The 27365-nt window shown below is 39.6% G+C and overlaps 1 protein-coding gene across 4 annotated transcripts in view; it reads right to left on the bottom strand.

Moving 5' to 3' along the window:
* Positions 1-27365, bottom strand: part of TTC21B (tetratricopeptide repeat domain 21B) — a 53703-nt gene that overhangs the window by 11400 nt on the left and 14938 nt on the right. For all 4 annotated transcript variants that reach the window (XM_058191371.1, XM_058191379.1, XM_058191388.1 and 1 more), the window contains 16 exons: positions 26463-26655; positions 25908-26005; positions 24963-25163; positions 22318-22447; positions 20668-20825; positions 19166-19384; positions 13262-13500; positions 12465-12537; positions 11867-11977; positions 10855-10993; positions 10271-10377; positions 8354-8542; positions 8137-8247; positions 3169-3250; positions 1695-1845; positions 229-390 (listed from right to left, as the gene is read on the bottom strand). In XM_058191371.1, the coding sequence (XP_058047354.1) occupies positions 229-390; positions 1695-1845; positions 3169-3250; positions 8137-8247; positions 8354-8542; positions 10271-10377; positions 10855-10993; positions 11867-11977; positions 12465-12537; positions 13262-13500; positions 19166-19384; positions 20668-20825; positions 22318-22447; positions 24963-25163; positions 25908-26005; positions 26463-26655 (2363 nt within the window). The remainder of the gene's footprint in view (positions 1-228; positions 391-1694; positions 1846-3168; positions 3251-8136; positions 8248-8353; positions 8543-10270; positions 10378-10854; positions 10994-11866; positions 11978-12464; positions 12538-13261; positions 13501-19165; positions 19385-20667; positions 20826-22317; positions 22448-24962; positions 25164-25907; positions 26006-26462; positions 26656-27365) is intronic.

Genomic DNA, 27365 nt, shown 5'->3' with positions numbered 1-27365 from the left:
AAATCATCATGTGAAAATTTAAACCAGCAAGCAAGTTTTTTTCAGCATCAGATACTTCTTATTAACACTGTTATCTAACAATACACAGGATGAATTGTCACAAAATTTACTGTTTCATCCTACACTGTTTGGACCCAAAAACAAACTGGATGGATTCCTCCAAACATGAATGATTGAATTCATTGAACAAGATACCATCTTAAAGTAGTAGGAGTCGCCATCACTTACTCTATGTCACCATCCAGATGTTCAAATACCTCACCTCCAATCGTTTCATTGTCAGGATTTAAGCAAATTTCAATCATATTATACACTGCATTTTGTCCCCAGTCATTATCCTTTCTTGCTTTGTTAAAATGTCGAAGGGCATCATTTGGTTCACCAGTGTACCTAGCAAAATAATTAAAATTAATACCTTGTGTGGAAAGAATTTAAAAGAAAAGAAAAAACATGATTCCAAAGGTGCTTTTTTTCCAGGAGGCAAATGGACTTTCTTGTTTTTTCTTTGAAGATGTTTCATGCCTCTCATCTCTCATCTCAAGCTTCTTCATCTCTGACAGGATATTGGGGAATGGAAGGATTTGCCTCTATTTGCCTCCTAAAAAAGCACCTTTTGGGACAACCATGGCCAGGATGACTGAGAATCTGTCTGGACAAAAAACATTATTGTAGTTACTGTGTTTTCATCTTTAGAAGATACAAAGTTCATATTTCATCATGATTTCACAGAGGGAAAGTAGGCATAGTATAATAATAAATACTAATACATCTATTAGAGAATATTAAACGCCATTTTGGATAATGTCTCTTTTAGTTCCCAGAAATTAAAAAGTAGCATGTTCAAGCGTAAGAGACGACAAGAATATATTTGTAGCTAAATGAGAAATAGTCTAAGGCACCAGACTTATAAAGCATAATGCAGTAAATATTACACTTGTTGCTAAGGGAGCTATCTTTACACACAGACTCAATTCTGCCTCAATTCCAAGTTCATTTTTTAAATCACATTTAGCAAATTAATTATCTTATCTATGTAAAGCATGTGACATCCAATCTCCCTTTCAAATATGAAAATAGAATAACAGTGCTAATTCTAAGATTGACAGGTAATCCTTTACAGGAGAAACGTAATCTCTTCCACATCATGTCATTACCATCAAGAATCATCATCAAATAAAAATTTAAACATATGGGTCAACCACTCACATTTACACACTTATCTTCTATTAAAGTATGGTATATATCCAATTAGCATTTGATTATAGTGCATCACTGTTTATCACTCCCTTGATCTGCAAAAGCATGGCAATATTTTCAACCTTTTTTACTTGCCTAATAAGAGTAGCAGGATGTGTCCCTCTATTTCATATTATACTATAGAGGGACACAGTCTGCTACTGTATGTATAAATTCAGAGTGGTTGAGTTTATCCAACACATTACGTTTAAACTAAAAGAGCCACATAAACACATAAGAGACAAGAGGTTATGGAGGAATAGCAGCTTGTAGCTCAAGGATGCTGGAGGTAGAGAAGAGGAAAATGCAAAAAACCCCTACTTTGCTGGCCATCAAGAATCAATCATGGTGCATATATGATACAGATACACTAAATGAACTTGCTTGGCTAATATTTCATAAAGGCAAATATTTTTCCAGATTTCTTTTATTTTTAGAACTTTTCTAGCCATACCTACCACAAATACAATCCTTTGCAATAATGAAAACCCGAATCAAGTTTTGTCCTTGGAGAATGTTTCTCAGCCATTGCAAGGAATCTTGGAACTTCCTCTAATTTTCCAGCTCTTCTTAACAGATCAATTAAACGAGAGAGTGTAGTATAATCGTCTAAGCATATGATAATGAAGAGTAACTGTTTATTAATATATGTTCAGGTTACACAAAGCAACTGTCTATTTTTTAAAAACATACATATACAAACACACACATACACACACAGAACAAACCATAATACCAAAGAGACTTAATAAGAAAGCCAACACTCAAGTCATACATTCTTCACTCTGTAAACTTGCAGGGATATGAAACTGGTGGCCCGCGGGCCTGATGCATCACTCTCAGGCTACGCCAACCCAACTCCATGAATGGGGAAAACGCCGCGAAACATCACCTGATGTCAATGTGACGCCACGAGTTTGACACCTTGCCTCCCCCATCACATTCACACTTCTTTAATTTTGATGAAGGGGAAGGGCAGGTGGGGGGAGAAGATGAGACAATAGCTAAGGCTGGCCTATGCATCTAAGAATTCTGATAGCTGAAAACAACAGAATTATAGCCACTATGTTATTCATCTGTCCTCTGTTCCTTTGTACTACAGGAACTCTTGAATAAGGCTCCGGATGTTTGCAGAATGCTCCTTAAGTATCGAACAATACCCACATCATCATTTCCAATCTACAAATATTCAATGTATCTCTCTCTCTCTCTTTTTTTAAGAATATGAACATTCTTATTTTTAAAAAATATATATATTTCTCAGAACACATCTTTTAGCTTCTTATCCTAACCACATTTAAGGACTTCAAGAATTCATGGAAGTCCAGATTGCCTGCTACCAACGGGAAAAAGATATTTCCTTAAAAAAGTCGCAAAATATAGTCTCTTTTCTCCCATCTTCTTGTCCCCTGCCCCTAGAAACTCTTGCTGGGAGCACCCTTGATTCAGCCAAATATCTGACACCTCTCATGCAGACTGTGAAAGCGATTGCTACAATTGTGTCAGCTTGCAAAGTGTCTGAATGTTCTTTGTTAAATTGACCCTAATGTTTGAGTAATACATAGCCTACTTCCTATTCTGACTGAAATTCTGTTTTCCTGGGGTAAAGCAAATACAGATGTTTTAAAGTTTAAACAATAAAGGTCACGGAAGCAAGGAAAAACAGAATTGTTGTATAATTTAGCTCTGCAAATTATGTCAATATATTCTCTATTCATCTACTTTTTTAAAAAATAAAAGTCCTTCATGGTTTAGAAAACTTTTTCTCATCTGATCTTGGAACACGGTACATTGTCCTTATTACACTTCTGTGGAATATTTCATTTCTAATCATTTGTGGAAAAGAATTGGCTCCTTCAGCCCTTTCTGAAGATTTGTTTGATTTTGAACAAGGCTTATAAGAAAAGAACAACAAAAGGCTTCAATACTCACCGGGATGGCGATCCAAAAGCTGCTGGAAATGAAACACAGCCTGCTCGTAGTCCTGTTTCTTGAACATGAGGTCAGCCATCATCTACAAGGATTAAAGCGGCCAGGCTCACCAATCAGAAAGTAGCGCATGGCCTGCTCTACACTGAACTAATCTGGCAAATACCAGCCTTTGGCAATAGTGAATAACAGTCCAATTGGGCCAGGTATTTCACCTAGGCAAATGCTAGGGGCATACCATAAATGTTTAAGGGAAAGTAAATTACTCACTTTGACGGAGGATCTAATTTAAATGAGGCCAATGCTGCATTGCCAGAGGAAAGAAGATTAGCATTCTTTTTCCATCAATGAATCCCATTAAAAATGACACCACAACACCCAGCAATTATATAAATGGAATCTATTTGAAAATCTCATAGCAATGGAGGGAAGTTTCATCTTTCATTTATTTTATTTAATTAATTTGGTTTATTTAATTAATTTCATTTCTATAACTGTTCATCTCAATAAACGACCCTGGGAGGCTTACATCATAAAACGATTAAAACAATACAGAATAAATAAGTACCTAGAGTACTGCATCCAGTTTTGGTCACCACACTATAAAAAGATGTTGAGACTCTAGCAAAAGTGCAGAGAAGAGCAACCAGGATGATTAGGGGACTGGAGACTAAAACACATGAAGAACGGTTACAGGAACTGGGCATGGCTAGTTTAGTGAAGAGAAGGACCAGAAGAGACATGATAGCAGTGTTCCAATATCTCAGGGGCTGCCACAGAGAGGAAGGGGTCAAGCTGTTTTCCAAACTACCTGAAGGCCAAACAAGGAATAATGGATGGAAACTGACCAAGGAGAGATTTTCTAACAGTGAGAACAATCAACCAATGGAACAACTTGTCTTTGGAAGTTGTGGGAGCCTCATCCCTGGAAGCTTTCAAGAAGAGACCAGACTGCCATCTGTTAGAAATGGTGTAGGGTCTTCTGCTGAGTAGGGGCCTATACGGTCCCTTCCAACTCTGTTAAACTGTTTAAGATCTGTTTAATATGTACGGCTGCTGAGTAAAACTACTGACATATAGCCAAAAAATGGGGTCCTTAACACTCTCAGGGTCCCCAGCCAAAGCACCTAACCAGCTCTTCATAGGTTCAAGGTTCTGGTTACTACCTTCAAAGCGCTCCATGGCTTAGGGCCCGGGTACTTTCGGGACTGCCCGCTGTTACCTTATGCCTCCCATCGACCCGTACACTCTCACAGAGAGGGTCTTCTCAGGGTGCCGTCCGCCAAGCAATGCCGGCTGGCGGCCCCCAGGGGAAGGGCCTTCTCTGTTGGAGCACCTACCCTCTGGAACGAACTTCCCCCCGGTTTGCGCCAAATATCTGACCTTCGGACCTTTCGCCGGGAATTAAAAACTTACTTTTTTTTTTTTTTGGTTTACATTTATATCCCGCCCTTCTCCGAAGACTCAGGGCGGCTTACAGTGTGTAAGGCAATAGTCTCATTCTATTTGTATATTTTTTACAAAGTCAACTTATTGCCCCCCCAATAATCTGGGTCCTCATTTTACCTACCTTATAAAGGATGGAAGGCTGAGTCAACCTTGGGCCGGGCTTGAACCTGCAGTAATTGCAGGCTACTGTGTTCTAATAACAGGCTTCGTAACAGCCTGAGCTATTCCGGCCCCTACTTATTTATCCAAGCGGAACTGGCCTGATTTTTAAATTTTTTAAATTTTAAATTTTAATTCTTTGAAATTTTATATGGGCTATTTTAGGTTGGGTCAATTGACGGTTTTAATTCGGCCATTATTGAATATGTATTTTAAATTGATATTTTAACTTTGTATATTTTATTGTTTTTATCTTTGGCTGTACACCGCCCTGAGTCCTTCGGGAGAAGGGCGGTTTAAAATTTAAATAAATAAATAAATAAATAAATTCATGGCCTTACAAAAGACAAGCAGGGTCAGGGTCATCCTGATCTCTGAAAGGAGAATATTCCAGAAGGCAGGGGCTATGAAAGAGAAAGCCTGTCTCCTAGCCCCTGCCAGATGACATACCTTGGTTGATGGGACCTGTAACATGTCTGTTGTCCAACCTGCTGGACCAACTTGCATGGATAGAACAACTAAGAAGAGAGTACCTCAGATAACTCAGTCCCAGGCCATGAAAGATTTTAAAGGTGACATCATGAATTGCACCGAGAAACGTACTGGCAACCAATGCAGCTCGTGCAGTAGTTGTATTACATGTGTCAAATACCTGGCGCCATTCACGACCTGCGCAGCCACATTTTGCACCAGTTGAAGGACAGCCCCCTGTAGAGCACATTACAATAAGCCAGGCAAGAGGTTATGAGGGCATGAGTGACTGAACAAATCCTCTGGATCCAGGAATGGGCACAACCGATGCATAAACTGGAGGTGTGGAAAGGCCCTCTGAAGACATAGCTGCCATCTGCTCTTTTAGCATCAGCCACGAGTACAGGGAAACCCCTAAACTGCATACCAGGGCTGTCTTCCTGTCCTTCACCAACAGCTCTAGATGACCTCTTAGCTCTGCTTATTCTCTCAGCCCTTCTGGGAAGAGCGGGCATGGAGAGATCACTCAGGTACTTTTTGAAAAGCAGTGCCGAAGAAAACATTACTCTTGCCTCCCAAACAGAAACCAAGCTTTAAAATAACTTCCATTTCTCAAAATGCAACTTACATGTATTTTAGCTTCTTCAGAACTGAAGAAGCGTCCTGGATGAGAAGCAAAACATTTTCAAGGAAAAACAAAAACCAGTTGCCTTTTGAAAAAGCACTTTTGGGACAACCAAGACCCGCATGACTGAGAATCAACATAGAAATTTATTGTAACGTCTTAAGGAGAGAGGGAATTGTTTCAACTTTCAATTGAAGGCCCTTTTCTTAGGGTTTCAGGATTGGGGGAGGGAATCTGGGATCTAAAGGGGCCTCTGGTGGCTCAGACTGCTAAGACAGTCTGTTATTAACAGCAGCTGCTTGCAATTACTGCAGGTTCAAGTCCCACTAGGCTCAAGGTTGACTCAGCCTTCCATCCTGTTTATAAAGTAGGTAAAATGAGGACCCAGACTGTTGGGGGCAATAAGTTGACTTTGTATATAATATACAAATGGATGAAGACTATTGCTTGACATAGTGTAAGCCGCCCTGAGTCTTCGGAGAAGGGCAGGATATAAATGCAAATTAAAAAAAAAAAATCTGCCCCTTCTTATAGATTGAAAATCTCTAGAGGCCACAGGTTTCCAATAGCTGCTGTACAGAATAGAGACAACTTTCTGTCTACTGTAGTTAATACTATGGAGTAGGCATTATAAATAGGCAGAGTCAGCCTGCAATACTGGTTAGAATGCAGTATTGCAGGCTGACTCTGCCTACTGCCAGGAATTCGATCCTGACAGCTCAAGCCTTCCATCCTTCCGAGGTTGGTAAAATGAGGACCCAGATTGTTGGGGGCGGGTGTGTGTGCAGGCAATATGCTGACTCTGTAAACCACTTAGAGAAGGCTGTAAAGCAGTATGAAGTGGTATACACATCTACAAGTGCTACTGCTATTATAGTTGCATTTACGACAATTACAGCTAGGCCTCCCATGCTCTGACACCTGTCTTGCCTTGCCGGTCCGCTTCTTCTTCTGCAGCCACAGCTCGCGTGCATCGCCCCTGGCCTCCATGTCGCCTTCAGGAAAGGCCTCTGATGGTGAAATGGAGTCCAGAGGGGGCACCGCATACATCATACACAAACAAAACGTTCCCTTCATGTTCCTGCAAACCACCAATTACTTGATTATTGGACAGGTAGAAAGGATACATGTCTACATGCTGACAGATCACTTGATGGAAGAAAGGATGTTAATAAGGCTAATGGTTAGTTACTAAGATTATCTGCTAGCTAATTGTATATTAAGTTTTCATATATCTTATTTGTTAAAATGTTTGTAACATTTTCAGCGCCAGCTTTGAATTGCCAGCTTTCCTCGTCCAATTACACATCCTACCTTCTGACTGTTTTAACCCTTTTTCTTTTCAAAATACTCTCACATATTCTTCTGTATACCTCATGATCCATGTTTTCATTTCCATTGACCAAAAGACAAATTCCAACCTAGTCTTTTTTTTTTGCCTCCAAAAGAGACATTAGGTCTTATTTTTGGGGGATGTCTTTTCTACTGTCTCACCTCATGGTGGTGGAGGCATCGACAGCCCTGCCCAGTAGAAACCTGTGTGGCTGCTGCTGGCCCACTTCTTCTGGGACTGCTTGTGGCGCCCCCCAGTGTCCATTTCGCCATCAGAGGCCTTCAGGAAAGACCTCTGCAGGCGAGAAACAAGCTCCGGATTGATGTATGCGGTGCCCCCTCTGGACTCCATTTCACCATCAGAGGCCTTTCCTGAAGGCTTCTAATGGCGACATGGAGGCCAGGGGCGATGCACACGAGCTGTGGCTGCAGAAGAAGAAGCAGGCCGGCAAGGCAAGACAGGTGTCAGAGCATGGGAGGCCTAGCTGTAATTGTCGTAAAGTAAGCGGGGGTGGGGCATGTGGGGCAGCTCCACACCCCATCCCCGCCCTAGTTTGATTTTTACCTATATACCTCACCCAACCTTGTGCAACCAGGTGCAATGGAGTGGAAGGGGTCTTAACTAGGGCTTATTTTTGGGGATATGGCTTATATTGGGTGCACATGTAAAATCAAACTAGGGCTTATTTTCGGGATAGGGCTCCTTTTCAGGGAAACACAGTACAGAATATTGTGGGACAGGCCTGGAAAAGACAGTGGCGCTACATTTTAAAATGATTTTAAAACTCTTAGATTCCACTTTGACTACTATTTGTATCGGTTGTCTGTCACTGTGAAGATGTCTGAATGCAGATTAGACGCTGTGTTGGCAACCATGCAACAAAAGTTTACACATTCATTAAAAACAAACCAACCAAGAAATCATTCTAACTCACCGTAGTGGCTGCTGCATTGTCTCGATCATTTTTTAGCAAGGCAGCACATTGGTACTGGCATGCATCCACTTCATCCAACGCAAGATATAAACGGGCAAGTTCCAGCATCACCTGAGAATCAAAGACAGCACCTTACTATTTCTCCGAATACGACCACCTCCAAGCCTTTTTCAACCAAACCTGAGGAAAAAGTGCCTCAGCTTGGAGCTCAGCTGACCTTGTTGTTGGTCTCACAATGCGCAAGAGCTTCTTTGTAAAATGTAATGGCTTTCTCGTAGTTCCGCTGGGTTGCCGAATGCTTTGCTATCTCTGCACAAATTTCGGCTGCCAGTTGCTTCTGCAAAGGAACAGCATCCGGCTGCTCAATCTGAATCCGCTTCAATACTTTGGCTTGCATCTCCCGAGCCTGATGGAAAAGCCAAAAAAAAAACCAAAACACCTCACCAGCTTTTCAGTAAGAGATCATGAATATGCACATTGGGAGAGAATTCTGAAGAGCTCTGAAGGTTTCTGTAACTTAAGATTGTGCTCCTTTGTGTTTTGATACATTTGAGACCAGCAGTTGTATTAAGTTAGTCTAGTGCTGTCTGTGACTTTGTACTGCTCTCAAAGGTTTCAAGAAGGGACCTGTTCTGTCCCCCCACCGCAGTCCAGGAGGCATTAGAAATGGCTCAATTAGCCAGCAATTGAGTCCACGGCAGCTATCAGCTCTGGCAGCAACCCACTGAGCGTCTGCCAAGGTTTTTCTGTTATCTTTCTTGATGCCGGCGTGTCAACTAGGAAGTCAGGAATAAACAGCACTTCGGCTCAAGTTCTCTCTAGGCAGTTTGATTTGTTCGTCACGAAGTAGTATAGCAGCCCCTCCTGCTTTTATACCCTGTGGGGTGTGGCTCCATGACTCAGCACTTTCTAAGCCTGCCCCACCCCAGCTTCTGTTGTTCCCGCCTCTCTTGCCTATGAAACCTGGGATCTAACAAGGGCCTCTGGTGGCTCAGACTGCTAAGACAGTCTGTTATTAACACAGCTGCTTGCAATTACTGCAGGTTCAAGTCCCACCAGGCCCAAGGTTGACTCAGCCTTCCATCCTTTATAAGGTAGGTAAAATGAGGACCCAGATTGTTGGGGGCAATAAGTTGACTTTGTATATAATATACAAATGGATGAAGACTATTGCTTAACATAGTGTAAGCCACCCTGAGTCTTCGGAGAAGGGCGGGATATAAATGCAAATAAAAAAAATAAAAAAAAACCAGGACTGATTGTCCTCAGCTGGGTCTGGAAGCGTTTCCTGGGCGAGGGGAGATACAGGAGACAGAGGCCTCATCATCTCTTCCACCTGGCCTGCCTCTGGCTCCTGGAGCTGAGCCAGGGAAGTCGGCCCTGCAGAAGGGAGCCCTGATGGCCCTTCCCCCTCACTCTCTGAGTCACTCTCTAGCAGGGGGCCAGGCCCGGGGAGGGGGGCTGGAGCCACAACAGGACCTTTCTAAGCTTCTCCTCCACATGCCAGGGATGGATCTTTGAACCTAAGGCATGCAAAGGGCATTTGCTGCTGAGTCTTACCTCTCACACGAGGGCAAAGTGACATGCAGTAGAACAGTCCACAAGGTTGCTGTAATGAGTCAACACTGAAATGGCACTTGGGAAACCCAGATTCTACTCATCCAAGTCTCCCAAGCATCTCTCTTCTGACTCCCATTCCCCACCCCAAAAACCTAAAGAGACAATAGTGTATTGATTGACACCTTCTATGTACAATCTGCATTTCCATCAGCAACCCACCCTTCCAATCACCTCAAGATTCTTCACCGCGATATATTGAAAAACGAGTGGTCCAATTTTCCATCCAATTTTAGTGGAGCATTAAAAAACTACAGTAAACCACTGAGAGTCTTCACACATTTATAAAAGGGCTTTTTTTAATTACTGTAAGTAAAAATCCTCCTTAAGACTGCTCCATAAAAGAGGCAGAGGAAAGAAACTGAAAATTCATCCTCTTTAGGCCACCCTCAAAGCACAGAATACATTACAGTTTGAAACAGAAAGAAAGAAAAACACAAATTCAGATCATCATTAGAAAAAACCCCCAAGGTCATTTCAATTATATATGCTTTAGCTGATTAAGGGGTTTCTTTACTTGTTGCAATGAAAAAACAGCATCCTCAGTTCTCTCCATTTTGCTGTAAATCTTTGCAAGAAGAACCAGGTAACGGATATCGTCCATCAGAGAAGACAAATCATTGACTGTTGGAATACAAAAAGATGGAATTGAGAGACATGCACACTACAGAGGGGGCCTTACAATGAAAATATGGGTACCAAGGAAACTTAGGCAAGAGTTGGGAGCCCTAAATAGCTCATTTAATTTGATTTGATTGAAAATGGGATGACTGAGGTGGCATGGCAGAGGAAATTGTCAAAATCCCCTCAGTTATTATTTCTGCAAAACAGAAGGATCTGTTCCATGAACGGTCCTTCCAGAGGCTTCCCAGGTTGGAGAAGAAAAACTAGCTATATATCAGACCACAATGCTTCTCTTTTCTAACATCTGCTGAAAGTTTTTTTTTTTAATAATCTATTTAGCTGATAACTATAAAGTGCTTACATAAAATATGCAATTCAAGCAAGCTGACTAGTCAAATTTAAAACGCTTAAATAAGTCCTGGCAATGTTTGCTTATCCCACGTATACAAATCTGAAGCAAACGGGAGAAGGCCTTACCAGGTTCGTGATCTAAGGCTTGCCGAAGAACTTTTTCTGCTTTGTCATGCTGGCTCAACTGTAACAGTAGCTCAGCCAAGTCATAACAGAGGATGTTCTGCTGTCCAGTTTTCAGAGCAGCTTCGTAGTAACTGATTGCCTAAAAACCAAAGATTCCCTCTGAAAGTTGGTAAGTGAAATTTCCAATGCGTTTTTACAGATGAGTGCTAATGCCTTCTCAAAATCTCTTAGATGCTTAAGGAATAACATTATCCAATGACCCAGATACATTCTACTTTTCAATATATTCTTGTTTTGTTCCAATTATAATTCAAGGCAATATGCATACAATAATTATGGAAAAATAGTATGTATATGCAGAAAGTGAGGGCCTGCAACAAGGTACGAATGTTTTTGTGTGAATTAGATGAGTGCTGAGAAACATAAAGCCCTTTCAGTATTGCAAAAGTACAACTACAATACAACTGCCAGCATTTGTTATCACTGGCCGAGTGGCTGGCTGGCTGGCTGGGTTCCTGGAAGTTGCAGTTCCTTTGGATTAGGAAAGCAATACAAACTTCACCATGATTATTATAATCTTAAACTCCCCAACTAAGGATTTAAGGTTTAAGTGCACAAACTTGAACAATGCAACTGGGGAAAAAGGATCTGTGCTTGGTAGCATCCCAGTTTTCCATGTTAGAGAATTTGCTTACTTTGCAATTTTAAAAGTTCCTGGTGCTTGTGAAAAATATACCAGTTACTATTTCTGTATGTTCTTCATATTATTATTATTTTTCTTTTTAATGACCCTGTAATCCCTTGCTTTGAGGTGGAGTTGGGGTGACTGAGTGGAGCTAAGCGTTTACTAGCTGGATGCCCTTCCTGATGCCTATGCGGAGTTTGCAGTAGAATTTTCTCTTTGTGTCCTGACAGAGAAACATCGGTTGATGCCTAGGATTCAACCTTCTGAGAGGGAGGCAAGCATCTTTACCTCTAGGCCACCACGCTGTTCAAGTTCTTCATACTGTACCTTTGAATAATTGTGAGTCTTGACTAGAGCATTCCCAATTTTACGAGCCAAGGCTCCATCTCTAGGATTTTTCTTTAAAGACTGTTCATAAGCCTCTATGGCTTCTTCAGGCTAGAATTGTAACAGATGAAGTGAAGATTACATATGATTGGACTTGCAACACAATACAATTTCAGCAAATTGCTATCAAACTCATTAGTCCACTCATTCCTGAAACATTTTTTCAAGAGAATCAAAAGGTCACAATCAATGCATAATTAAACGATTCATTAATATAGGGCATGTGTGACTCTCCAAATACTGATGAACTGCACTCTTGAGCATCTTTCACTTTTGGCTTTGCTGGCTGGGTTGCTGGGGGCTGAAGCAACATTAGGAAACAGTCATTGGTTTCCCTTCCTCATACTTGGAAAACTCTTCAGACAAATAAGCAAAAAGCCCCCCCAAGTACACACTGACATTTTGGCAAAAAAATAGGCAAACACACACAGATCCTTTGCAAATGTTTTTCAGGAACGTTATCCTCTCTTTTTTTTCTAAATTATCTGAATATCTAGCTTCATTCTTGTACTCTTAGCCTAAAATTGGAGAAGCTTACCTCCTGGATATTCATGTATGCATCACCAAGGAGAAGAAAGGTGTGGGAACTTGGCATTTTTTCCACCAGGTCTCTACAAAGAACCATATGAAACATTATGGCAAACACAGCCAGAAACAGAAACTTTTACTGGCAGTTCAATAAAATAAGTTTTCTACAATCAACAATTTCAGGGGTTGATCTTTAATAGTTAACCGGTAAATATTTGCTTCTTCCTCTGAAACTTCGATTTAGCAGGAATAAAGAATACTTGTCTTCTATAGAAAGAAAACTGGAATCAGTTGATATCTTGGAGACCTTAACTTTAATTAATATGCATGAATCTGTGGGCAAATATTTTTCTAAGTATTTTCTGAAAAGACCCCTAAAACATAATTCAGCCAGGAAAGATAAAGGGCAGTTTGGAAGTGTTGCTCTCCAGTTTTGATTAACTATGTTAACTGAATTAAGCAAAATCAAACCAAGTTTTAGATTCATGTATGAAGCTGGTCTTTTTTTCACAAACCATACCATTAGAATAGAATAGAATAGAATAGAATAGAATAGAATAGAATAGAATAGAATAGAATAGAATAGAATAGAATTTGTTATTGGCCAAGTGTGATTGGACACACAAGGAATTAGTCTTGGTGCATATGCTCTCAGTGTACATAAAAGAAAAGATACGTTCATCAAGAATCGTAAGGTACAACACTTAATGTTAGTCATAGGGTACAAATACATGGTTTCTTGGATATAAATTGACAATACAATTTCTTTTGGGGAGAAAAAAGGATGTGGCCAATATAAGGTCTTACCTATAACAGCTTGCATACAGCTTCTTGTCTCTCCTGTACTTCAGATAGATCTCTGCCATCTTTTCTTTAGCTTGAACAAAATAAGTCTGCTCTGGTGTTATATTTCTGAACATAGTTAAAGCTGCTTCAACATCTCCTTGCATAAGAGCTAAGTCTGCATTAGTAATCATGACCCTCAGTTCTTCAGATGTACCAGAAAATTCATTGATAGCATCTTGTAGGATTTTAATAGCTTCATGCTACAAACAAACAAAACGTTTTGTCAAAATGCCAGCCATCACATTCACGCAAAACTTCAGCTCTCAGATTAAATTTTTTCAGGTTGTCTGCCAATTTAGTTAGTTGCTAGCTAGTTAATTAGTTACTAGATCATCAGTTCATTCCTTCCTTCCTTCCTTCCTGCATTTGATACAGCTGCCCATCTCACACATGTGATTCTGGGCATCTTATAAAAGTTTCTGTCTGAATCTTGTACAAGATATTGTGGGAGCATTTTTAAGGTTCATATTTGGTTCACACACCAAATTAGTCAAAAGGTAATTTATCTCAATTTATACATTTATAATTTGAGTCATATTGGTCATAAATATGAATTACTGTACTTATTATTTATTAAATTTCTACACTGCCTATTTCACTTAAGTGACTCTGGATGGCTTACAACAATGACTTGTTTACTACTGATTTACATTGTTAAATGTTTAAGATTTGCAGATTTATATAACTTATTTTGAATTTTATAACAAATTTTATCATCATCATCCTCTTTTAAACAGCCAATAATCCCTTGCGGGGTGGAGTCTTGGGCAACTGAATGGAGCTAGCAGAGTGTTTTAATGGCGAGATGCTCTTCCTGTCACCAATGCAGAGATTGTTTCAGCAGATATATTCTCTCTCATATATTCTCTCTCATATATTCTCTCTCATATTCTCAGGGAGAGAAATATCTGCCTCTACCTAGGATCGAACTCACAAGCCTCCTGATTGTGAGGTGAGAGCTCCACCTCTAGGCCACCACACCACTCTTTATAATAAATGGTATAATGCTAGAAAATCATTCTTTTTTCGCTTTTTCTTCTTTTTCTTTTTCTTTTGCCTTTTCTTTGACTACATTTGTAAAATTAATAAATGATTATAAAAAAACACCACACATTCATATGGAGCACCAGCCAGATCTATTGGTCTTTGTATTCCCCAATGCTCTATGTTGCAACGAACATAGGAGTACACTGTCTACCTGACAAGCCTACTTACTACTCTACTGAGATTGTGATTAGGAAAAACACATTATCCTGTCTCACTCCTCTTGTTATTTTCCCAGTCACACTCTACCAGTGGTGAAATCCATTTGTTTTTACTACCGGTTCTGTGGGTGTGGCTTGGTGGGCATGGCAGGGGCAAAATACTGCAAAATCCCATTCCCTCCCCACTCCTGGGGGAAGGATATTGAAAAATCTCCATTCCCACCCCACTCTGGGGCCATCCAGAAGTGGTATTTGCCAGTTCTCTCAACTACTCAAAATTTCTGCTACCAGTTCTCCAGAACCTATCAGAACCTGCTGGATTTCACCCCTGCCCTCTACAAACTATAAGGAGATATTTTGAAGCAGGTTGTCATCCCCACTTGACTTGCCTCCCTGTGCAATTTCTTCAACAGGTTCTAAATTAGAAGTCATGGAACTTTCAGAAGTAGAAAAGGCTAGTCTTCTAACTCATGGAGGGTAATCTTCAGCCTTGCTTTTTCTCCTTTATATATTTCAGGAATGTCAACTCAAAACTTGCAAAGAACCTGTTAGGATTTTTCAGAACAGAAACTGAAGAGCACTGTTCACAGTATATCTTGGCAATATCTTGGGAATATTTCTAGCATGCCAGGAGAGGATCAGAATCAATCTGTTGCCTTATTTTATTCCAAATGCACTGAAAATGCACTTTTCATCCTAGGTAGATCCTAACTTGATTAGTACCGTTCCACAGCATCTGCTGACAAAAGGTTTGCTATTATGTGGAAGGCAGTTTGAAAAGCTTCCAAATAACCTTCTTTATTTCAACTGAAGGGAAGGTGAAAATCCTTGGATGCAGTCATGGGCAATCCAAGAGGTAAATGCAGTCTATAGAGGTTTCTTAGTTGGGTGACCAATTTTCTTTTTCTTTCTACTCATAGCCTTTCAATTTCAAACTTTTCCCCACCAGAATGTTCTAAAAGGCACCTTGTGATTTCTGACTTTCTTGTTAGCTATAAAGATTCCAACAACATGAAGAAAGCTCATACGTCGGTTCTTCCGCTCTCGCTCCACTTCGTTGAAAAAGCAGTCTTGTTTAGACTGCTAACCCCGTAGTCTGTAGAGCTGTCAGGACATTGTAAATCATCGTCCAACAGCTTGTAAGTCTCTTCCCTCGGGCAAAGAGGGAGAGATGAGCACTCAGGCTGAAGTTGAGACACCCAAAAAAAGCCACAGAAAGTTTCTGGAGGCTTGAGGGGAGCGTTCCTTCCATAGCCTGAAAAGCTCCAGACTGGGGGGGCTCCTGCTTTCTTGCAGGAAAAAATGCAGCGTCCAGTTTCCACGGCAGATATCGATTTATGATGGATTGTAACGTGGACGGAGCAGAAACTGGAGTTCTAGCATTTGTTTGTAAGAAGACTGCAAGCCCCTGAGGATATATTTGTTGCGAAGATAGGAGAGAAGAAAGCAAATGGCGTTTTGTGGAATGTGTGTACTGGAAACAAAAGTTAAAGAAATGCTTATTAACAGCTAGTGTATAAGAAGATATATAGGAAGATACTGACTAAATGGAAGAAATGAGAATTTTATGATTTATATTTTTTCTTCTTCTTTGGGATTATAGTGATTTAGAAGAAAAGTTTTTTGAATTTTTCTTTTTTAACCTTTTTTTGTCCATTATTAGGTTACATTTTTAAAAAAATGGCTTTTAAGCAAATAGTACCAAAAGTCACTAAAAATTTTGAAATTTCTTCAGTTCAGATTCAAAAATTAAAAGAAGAAATCAAAAAGGAATTAAGGAATTCTTTACAGGAGTTTTTGGAGAGTCGTTTTTCAGAAATAGATCAAAAATTTGATGAAATAAAGAAAGAGATGTTGGATTTTAAGGAAGTGGTGGAAGAGCAGAAGAGGGAAATGAAAATAGTAAAGGATGCAATTGCGCAAATATTAAGCTCTTGTATTCAGATAGAAGATAATCTTGAAGAAATTAATAAAGCTAATTTAGAGTTGCAAAGGAAAATAGAGGAAATTCAAAAAAATCAAAACAATTGGAACTTAGATAATAAGATGGAAGATATACAGGCAAAGGTAGATAGGGCAGATGAAGAAAGAGTAATATTACAATATAGATTAATGGAATATGCTATAAGGGTGAGGGGGTTGAAGCAAAGTAGGAAGGAAAATTTAAAAGAGATTTTTACGCAAGCCTTTGCTCAGATAAAAGGTGTGGAGCCAGAAGACTTTGAGATTAATATTGAAAGAATTTATCGTGTTAATTCTTGGTGGGCAAGACAAAATAGAGTACCGAGGGATGTGGTTATTTATTTTACAAGAAAAACGATTTTTTACGAAGTTTTGGAAGCCTTTTATAAAAATAAATTTCAAATATTGGGACAAGATATAAAATTGATGAAGGAAATTCCTCCTAAAATGTTAAGAAAGAGAAGAGAATTTGCTTTTTTAGTGGATGAGTTTAAGAAACATCAGATATATTTTAGATGGGAAGTTCCAATGGGTTTGTCAGTGAATTTTAGAGGCAGAAAGTATTTTCTTAATTCAGTTATGAAAGCAAGACATTTTTATATTAATGTTTTAAAGAGTGGGAATTCTTTGTTGTTAGATGCTAAGTTAACTGGTTTGGAAACGATGGAAAATAGAATAGGAGAGGGGAGGAATGTTTAAGATGTGAATATGATGATTATGGTTAATTTTTGGAATTGATTTGTTTAGGATATAAATTATAGGATTTTTGTTATTTGTTATTTGTATGGTATAAACCTATGGGATGATATTATTTAATTGTGAAGGATGGAAAGTAAAATTTATGAATTTAGATAATGTTGTGGATGTAATGATTTTAACTGTTTACTGTTATATTGTGGATGTAGTTTAAATGATTGTTTTAATCGACATGTTTAATAGACAGTAAAAGTTATGAAGTTAAGCTGGAAATATTGTATTTGAGAGACTTTATTCGAAATGATATTTGATTGATGGAGTAATATTGGAAAATCGGACATTAAATGTTATGACAATTGAAGAAATATATAAATGATGAGAATTTGAGTTTGAGAAACTGGATTATAATTTAAGAAATGGACTGAAATTTGAAGGAATATACAAGGGGGGGGAATTTGAATTTTAGGAGATGGACTAATTTTTAAAATGGACTGTAAGAAGAATGGACATTAAATGTTATGGCAATTGAAGAAATATATGTAATGAAAATTTGAGTTCGAGAAGATGGACTGTAATTTAAGAAATGGACTTATGAAATTTGAAGGAATATACAAGTGGAAAAAATTTGAATTTGAGAAGATGGATTAATTTTAAAAATGGATTTTAAGAAGAAGTAATATGTGAAGTTGGTACTGCTTCTTTTCTTTTTTATTATTCTTTCTTATCTCTTTATTTTTATTGTGAGGGGATTTAAAGTTTTAAATTTTTGAGGGTGGGAGGTTATGTATATTTTGTATACTTTAGCTTGTGATTGTTGGTCATAATACCCGTTATTTGCTCTGGGAAGTCCGGGGAGGGGAAGGGGGAGGAGGGGGGGAAAGGGGGGGAAATGATACATGGATTGATTATTAATGTACAGAAATGTTTGAAGATATGAAATTAAAAAATTTAAAATGATATTGGGGCTGCCCGACTGCCATTTCAGAAAGAAAAGGAGAGGGGTAGAAGGAGGGAAGAAAGTAGGTAGGAAAGAGTTGAGAAGGAGGAGGGGAATAAGAAGGTTAAATAGGGTGGAAGAAGGGAGGAGTGGGGAAGGAGGAGAGGAAGTAGTAAAGTGAAGGAGATGAAGGATCGGAAAGTAGTAGAGGGTAGAGAGGGAGCTTGTGAAGAAAGGAAGTGGCAGTCGGGCAGGCCTGAATCAGAAATAAATAAAATTAATGATTAATGATGGATAATAGTTTGTACATAAATATGATGTTGGAAAAAGGAAATAAAAATTATTTAAATAAAAAAAAGAAAGCTCATACGTCCTTAATTCAGAAAAGAATAAGGAACTATCACTCCTAGCTTTTTATGAGCATTCTTTGCTCAGGTTCTGCAGATTCTGATGATTATTAAATGTTAAAGAACCTACTTTCAAACCATATTTTATGAAATTGAAATTAGCCATGTTTTGCCAGAGTTAATTTTGCTTAAGCATGAATTCCGTCCTCCATGTAAGAAGGCAACAAATTGAGCCTCTAAGAAAGCTAGGCTCATTCACATTTCATCAAACCCCATTCAGGGCAATGTCTCCTATTGCATCCTATTGATCACTGCTATTAGGGTATTGCAAATACTTTAAAAATTTTAAATTTAGTAAATGTAGTAGCATCTCTCTTTAGTTCATAAAACCATGCTCGAATGTTAAATGTATGTGTCAGCTCCCTTGGATAAATCAGATAGGAAACATACTAGATGAGCTAAATCAACATTATTGTAAGGTTACATTAACAGAATCTGGCAAATCTGAAGGTGCAAACTTCCTGCCGGCATTTTAACCACCTGATCAATTAAGGTGGGTCCTTACTATGTTTCTTTCTCTAACTGTTAAATTCTTGGGGCCTCCTCCTTGTTGTCTGATTGCATCCCTTTCCTTCGTCCCTCAAGGTTATCCATACATTCCATTACAATTCATAACACTGTCATATCATTTGATATACAAATAAATAAAAGTAAATACCTGTTCACCATTCAGACGATGAGCCTCTACCAGCTCCAGGTAGAGAGACAGACGATCGTGTCCATCAATTTCAATTGTTCTCGATTTAGAGGATGGTGTACTTGTTCTCATCCCTGGCAAATTCATTGCCATCTGCAAGGTTTTGATGGCTTCTGCTATCTCACCCATCTTTATCTGGGCTTGAGCTTTTACTAAGTGGTACATAGGATGTTCCCTAATCTGGTGAAAAGTAATTTGAACAAATAATTGGTATCTGCGTTCTCGACTGTCTTCTACAAACATTTAAAAAAAACATTGAAAACCAACTATATATTATTCAGATATTTAAGAACACTCTTTGAGCAATTATAGCACTATATAATTGCTAAGCTTTTTAAAAGATTCCCAGGAGTTCTGCCTTCAAATCATACAAGGGGGTGTTGGAATGTTTGATTATTTTGAAAATCAAGAATATAGTGTACATTGAAAAGGGAAAATACAATGAATTACTGTAAAACAAAAATCAGAATGATTTCTAAAAGGTAGGCCAGTTGTTATACCCACTGCTGGAAAATAAAAATCTATAGAACAAACGATAGCCTTCAAATATCTAGGAATTACATTCCAATCCTGTGTAAGGCGATGACAATTCTGCTATAAACTTCTGATGAACCTCTTGCAATCACCATTGCAGGCCTGTATTTATCAAAACTTAAAATCGCCTGAAGTTTTCTGACCCAAACTTGTTAGATCTATACTATGAGCTCCTCTGTGTGTATCTGGTGCTTTGCTATATATCTACAATCTGGGCTTGCTTCTCTTGTGGCCAGAATAAAGTTTTTCAAACTCTAAAGCAATATTTAATTGGGAATTGTTCGCCTATTTGACACCAGTGAATAGTTGTAAATTAGCAAGCAAAAGGGAACTGAATTAGATCTTAGAAGCTACAGTCTGCCAACCCTGTGGGCATTAAAAGGCTAATTAACAATTCTGTGACAATCTGCAATCATCTCAGCACTCCCAAATAATAAATCCCGATATTAAAAAATTCAGAGACCCAGTTTAGATGACAGTCAAGTATGCAGTGGCAGTAGAGCTTCACTACAGATGTTAGGCCTGGAAGCCATCTTTTATCTTGGATCTTCAGGCCTGCCACATTTACTGCTGTGGGAAACTGAGAGGGGGGATTTTATGGAGCCAGGGTGATATATATAGTCATAATAACATTCCTTTCTCAGAGGTTCAAGGACATCTTGCCCAGCACTTGGAGGGGTGTGACTGGGAGGCATCTTCAATCAGCACGATGTTTGGATTGGACCCTGTGATGGACATGTGGGTATTGGGCAGGGCCGTGAATTTTCCTTTGGATGGGGAAAACCTGAAAATTTTCTGATTCGGGTTTTCCCAGATGTGCCAATATGATAACTTTAATAAAATGGAACTTTGAGGAACTTCAAGCCTTGGAGTCTTTTTTTTGTTGGGGATATTACTTGGAACCCTGACAACAGACTCATCTGACTTGCCTGAAAGTTGTAACTTAGACAGAGCTCCAGGGACTGAGCACAGAGTTGGAAGTTGTTTTGCAGCAGATGGACTTGAGCCATGAGGAGATGAGCCTCTGCATAGGAAGGATTCTGCTCCAGACAGTGTTGTAAGATCCTCTCAGAGGCTTCATAGTTGCCTGAGCAGATTGAACAAATGTAACACAGTAGGTAGGAAAAATAAAAAACCCTCCATCTTCAAAAGTTGTTTTAGGGAAGCATCTGTAAAATAATCCCTCCCACCCTCCCGACCCGTATACAGTATATTTTTTTATCCCCCTCATCCTGTACTAGCCAATAAAGGAATGATTCATTTTAGTCTGGATAGGCTACCGTATTTTTCGGCATATAAGACGCTCTGGACTATAAGACGCACCTACCTTTTTTGGTGAGGAAAACAAGAAAAAGAAATCTGCCTCTGCCTCCCAGCAATTCTGCCTCCTTGCAGTAAACAGCAAATAGCCTGCTTTACTTTCATTTTCATTTTCAGGATAGTTTGATTAGCACAGGAAAAAAAATCTGCTCCCAGCAATTTACCTCCCTGCAGCAAGCAGCAGAGGCCTGCGCAACAATAGCCAATGGGAATCCCTGCAGCCTGAAACAGCTGAGAGTTGGGAGGCCGATCCAATGACAATCCACTTGTGCTAATTAGGTTGTACTGAAGCTGAAATAGACTGTTTCTTCTTGCTGCTTGCGGCAAGGAGGTAAATTGCTGGGAGGCAGAGGCCAAAGGGTGGGGGCCAGTGGGTGAGTGGGGCTACATTCGGTATTTAAAAGGTAAAGGTACAGGTTCCCCTCGCACATACGTGCTAGTCATTGCCGACTCTAGGGGGCGGTGCTCATCTCTGTTTCAAAGCCGAAGAGCCAGCACTGTCCGAAGATGTCTCCATGGTCATGTGGCCGACATGACTCAACGCCAAGGGTGCACGGAACGCTGTTACCTTCCCACCAAAAGTGGTCCCTATTTTTTCTAGTTGCATTTTTACGTGCTTTTGAAACTGCTAGGTTGGCAGAAGCTGGGACAAGTAATGGGAGCTCACCCCATTACACGGCAGCACTAGGGAGCTGCCGACTTTTCGATTGACAAGCTCAACGTCCTAGCCCCTGAGCCACCGGGTCCCCTTCGGTGTATAAGACGCACCCAAATTTTCACGCCTCTTGGGGGGGGAGGTGTGTTTTATACTCTGAAAAATACGGTAATTAGAAATTCACACACACACTCTCAGAGCGAACACTTATGCACACATCCTATCTAAGAGAAGATAATGCATGCAATACACACAGAAATGCATACATTTTTTTGTTGCACAAGAAAATGGCAACCACTCCTATGGCCATTCTGGTAACAGTGATGGAGAGAATCTCAGAAACCATGTTCTTCATCCTTTCCTTACCTTGTTTCTTTTCCGGGTGATTAAATACTCCAGGTCTACAGCTGGGCCAAAGCCATTTTTCAGTCTATTTCCAACCTAAAACAACCATTTCTCATCTATGCTGAATGTTAGCCATGTATTCCTCAGTTTGCCTGTGGGGCAATGTAGCCTGCACTTTACCTACTTCTCTGAAGCTGCTTTCTAAAACTGAGGGTATAATTTGAAAGAACAAAAAATATGTCCTTAAAGAAATGATTACCTGATAAATATTTCACTTTTGCAATCAAGTAGGTAGCTTGTAAAAGACCAGGGACTGTTTTCATCACTGTTTCAAGGACAGATGTGCAAGGCCTCAGAAGTGGTGAAGGAGGCTGCCCTGCACCTGCAGGCTAAAAGTTAACACAGACTTCGTGATTAAACATTACTGTATTCCAACTATACTGAGGGCCCTTGCTACTCTCTGCGCTTAGATGTTTTCTTGCAGACATCTCATTACCCAAACTAGGTAACATCATCAGTGCTCTTCATGTTATTTAGTTTGGGTAATAAAACGTCTGCAAGAAAACAACCAAGCTCAGAGAACAGCAAGGACCCCTTACTTCAGCCCTGAGCTACAAATATTCTCCTTTATTAATTGGCATTTCTGAATCCATTTGTTGTTGACATCCAACTGTGCATTGGGTACTAAGACAAGAGGGTGAGACATGGACAGATCAGGTTTGTCATCCTGCCTGCCTCCTAAAATAGAATCTCCTAAAATAGAATCTTCCAAAGACAGCCTAACTCAAAAGGAGTTTTTCTTCAGGAATTAGGTTAGGATTAGGTTTCTTGCAAAATTGGGGTTGTTGTTTTTTTTACCTTGTTTAATTGACATCATTTAGGCTACACCAGTTTTCCCTTACCTCTAAATATGTTGGGAATATACCTCTCAGAGTTACTAGGCTGTAATTTTGCAAACAACTAATCTTAACTTCTGGTAAGTACTATAGAGGAAAGGTCCTAAAGGCAACTGGACTTTCTTGTTTTTTCTTTTGAAGACATTTCGCTTCTCATCCAAGAAGCTTCTTCAGCTCTGACAGGATAGTGGGGAATGGAAGGATTTATATTCCTTGCAGACAGCTGGTAATCTGCATCCTTTTAGTGGGTTGTTGAAGCACTTGGAGGTTTAACTGTGTCCTCACAGTCACTTGAGTAGTTCTCCTGGTTCCTATAGTCTGCAATTTTTCCTCTGGAAATCCGTTCCTATTCCCACACCATTCAAATGGTGTTCATCCCAAATTGTATAGCTAAAAGTCTGTAGAGATTCTCCGTCATCCAGGTCATGGTTGTCCCAAAGGTGTTTTTTTCAGGAGGCAACTGAAGTTTCTTGCTTTTCCTTTTGAAGACATTTCGCTTCTCATCCAAAAACTACATACTACAGGAACCAGGAGCACTACTCAGGTGACCCTGAGAACACAATTAAACATCCAGGTTCTCCAAAGACTCTCTAAAAGGATGCAGATTACCAGCTGTCTGCAAGGAATATAAATCCTTCCATTCCCCACTATCCTGTCAGAGCTGAAGAAGCTACTTGGATGAGAAGCAAAACCAAGGGTGAAATCTAGCAGGTTCTGAAGAACTGGTAGCAGAAATTTTGAGTAGTTTGGAGAACCGGCAAATACCACCTCTGGCTGGCCCCAGAGTGTGGTGGGAATGGAGATTTTGCAGTATCCTTCCCCTGCCACGCCCACCAAGGGTTAGAAAGGGAGGAAGAAGAGAGGAGTGGGGGAAGGGAAGGGGAAGTAGGAAAGGAAAGGAGAGGAGGAACGAAAAAATTAGGAGATGGAAGAAGGAAGAGAAAGGGAGAAGAAGAGGACAGGTTGCGGGAAAATAAAGGAGGGTAAATGGTAAAAGAGCAGCCCCAAACAACAAAAAATGAAAGTAAAAAGATAAGGATGAATGGAAAACGATGGATAAGAGACTGTACATTCAAAGATGTTTATGAGAAATAAAAATAAATTTTTTATAAAAAATAAAAAAACAAAAAGTTCAATTGCCTCCTGAAAAAAGCACTTTTGGGACAACCATGACCTGGATGACTGAGAATCTCTACAGACTTATAGAGGAAAGGGATATCAGAAAGAGAGTTTCACAAAACAGAAAATGTGGGCCTATCTTACTTCTTGCTTTGGTCCCAAGCAGAATAAATTTGCTATCCATTGCACGTTATAACTAATTTGGATCATAACAATTTCCTCGTTTACATTTTTAATGAAAAGGGGGGAAATGTTTTCCGTAGTTAAAAATGTAAAATTATTCTCACAACTGAGCTTGTATCTTGTTATTTTCGTGATAACATAAAAGTATTAACACTACCTTTTTGCCCATTCATAGGGTAGTCCACTATAAATCACTGTTTACTTTCTACGCATGGCAGGTTAAGGTAAAGGTAAAGGTTCCCCTCGCACATATGTGCTAGTCGTTGCCGACTCTAGGGGGTGGTGCTCATCTCCGTTTCAAAGCCGAAGAGCCAGCGCTGTCCGAAGACATCTCTGTGGTCATGTGGCCGGCATGACTCAACGCCAAAGGCGCATGGAACACTGTTACCTTCCCACCAAAGGTGGTCCCTATTTTTTCTACTTGCATTTTTACATGCTTTTGAAACTGCTAGGTTGGCAGAAGCTGGGACAAGTAATGGGAACTCACCCTGTTACATGGCAGCACTAGGGATTCGAACCGCTGAGCTGCCTACCTTTCGATTGACAAGCTCAACGTCCTAGCCCCTGAGCCACCGCATCCCTATGGCAGGCTAAACATTTTAATAATTGTTCTTTCCATCATTATGGAACTTTTTAAAGAAAGAATAAAAAACAAAACATTATATATTTTGATTATATGAAAAAGAGAAGAATTTTAGTATCTTACCTGACTTGGGCAAAAATTAAGATACTCCTTAATAATTTCTATCAAAAAATCTGGGTTTAATTTTTCAAAATATTCTATACCAAGAGGTAAACCTTGGAGAGAAGAAAAATGGGCATCGAGTACATCATTCAACAAAGTAATAACTTCTTCTTGTCTTTTATTTTTCTTCATAGCCAATACTGCACGTAGATAAGACAGCTCCTACAAAACATGTTTTTAAAAAAATACATAAAAATATTTTCTATTCCATCAGGTGTCGGGCACTGATACTTACTACTGTAGCTGAAAATCTGTTAGGGATCCAACCTCATGAGTCAAATTTGTAGCGCATTCCTCCATATCTGTCTAAGTCTTACATTAAACAGATTAAAAACTGAAAGTTGCATTCCAATTATCTACATTCAGGTAGTCCTTGATTTATGACCCCAATTGAGACTAGAATTTTTATTGCTAAGCAAGGCAGTTGTTAGGTTAGTTGTGTCCAATTTTACCAGCTTGCCTTATTGCCTTGAAGTGAAGTGAAGTGAAGCGGCATGGTGGCCTAGAGGTGCAGACACTTGCCTCACACTTAGGAGGTTGAGAGTTCAGTCCTAGGCAGCAGGAGATGTTTCTCTATCAGGGCGCAAAGAGAAAATATCTGCTGCGAACTCAGGAAGGGCATCCGGCCAGTAAATGCTCAGCTCCATTTAGTTACCCTGACCCCACCCAGAAGCAAGAGATTACAGGGTTGTAAAAAGAAAAAAAATGCCATGATCAAATAAATCACTGCAGCTGTTAAGTGAATCCGGCACCCAAATTTTGATCACATGATCCTCTGTCATGAAATCCAAGAGCTGGATATTGTAAGAACATGAAGACAGAACTATGCCACAAAGGGCCTCATATCCACATTAAGAACATGGATTAGTATTAAATTGTTTTTGGAAAACATTACTTTCCACTTACGGCTGATATTCCAATAGACTGCTGAACTTCTTTCAGGAACTCCAACTGCTGCTCTACATCATCTAACTTCCCTTCCATTAACTGGCTTCGGATAATTCCTGTAATGCAAGGATGTTTCTCTTCAGCTTTATTCTACGAAATGTCTTCAGGGCACAGATCAGATTTCATAGATTACAAGAAGGCATCAATGACTCTTTTCTATCAAAAACTGCAGGCTAGCAGGACCTAGGTCTGAATTCAGCAATAAAAAGGGCATCATCTCTATTGCCAAACCACATTGGGCTCTCGGGGAGAAATGGTTGTTCTTGGCAAAGCCCTAAATCTGAATCTGCAGTAGGCAAATTCAATCAAAGGTAACCTGAAGCTATGAAAATATAATAGTCACTCAAAAACAAACTGGAAAAGATCAGCTTCATACTCTCTCTCCCTCTCCCACTCCCTCCTTTCCTTCCTCTCTCTCCCCCTCCCTCCTCCTTGCTCCCTTGCTTCCTCTCTCTCTCTCTCTCTCTTTCCCACTCCCTCCCTCCCTCTCTCCCCTCTATCAATTATTCAAACCTGTTAGTGCAGGAACACTTGTCTCATCAAGAGCCATAGCAGTTTTGTAGCATTTCACAGCTTCCTTTATTTTTCCTTGGAAAAGCATCTGATAGCCCTGCTCTGTAGCAATGTCTGCATTCTGAGGAGCTAAGCTGAAAGCTCTGTCCACCAACATCTGGGTCAGCTGCAGGATGTGTGGATTGCGGCCACACTAGAGTTAAAACAAACATCCCCCCCACACACACAAAAAATCCATCGTGAATGGTTTTAGTTTTGAAAAACTCTATCAGACATAATCACGATATTAATTAAAAATGATAACCTTTACATCAAATAATTTAATTGTATCCATCATCACATGCATCTATGGCCCGGTTGAAGAAACTGTCTGCCAGAGAGCTGTCCACAATTTTATTAAATCCTTTTACTAATCCCCTATTCTGAAAATAACATTTCTGCAAGAGAAAATGGTTCTGGCATGCTTATTTAAGCAATGCCCTTTGCTAGCAAGCAGCCAGCAACAAATTACTCCTAAGAAAATATATTCCTTGACAGAGCAAGTCTGTCTAATGTATAAAGTCATATTTATATTCCTTGCATTAGTCAATGTGACTGAAAATCGGATTTTCCAATTCTGCTACCAATACTGGGCAACTAAAATCCAGGCCAGTAAAGGCATCCATGGAAGTCCATTTATCATTTCTGCCCCAATCTCCATCTTTGATTGCTTTGGGCAAATGTTCTCAAGCCTCCATTTTTTTTTACACCAATGCACATCTCACATTTTGCTCAGAATCAGTTGTAAGCGAGTCTCTTGCCACAGAGAGCTAACCAGCACAAATAAAGAGAGGAAGGGAAGTGACTATAGGAAGCCATGAGAGGAAGAAAACTGTTCTCCAGGGTTGCAATAATGAGAGAAAT

The sequence above is a fragment of the Ahaetulla prasina genome, chromosome 1, assembly GCF_028640845.1.
Source record: "Ahaetulla prasina isolate Xishuangbanna chromosome 1, ASM2864084v1, whole genome shotgun sequence".
Lineage (NCBI taxonomy): Eukaryota > Metazoa > Chordata > Lepidosauria > Squamata > Colubridae > Ahaetulla > Ahaetulla prasina.
This window is presented reverse-complemented; position numbering and strand designations above follow the sequence as displayed.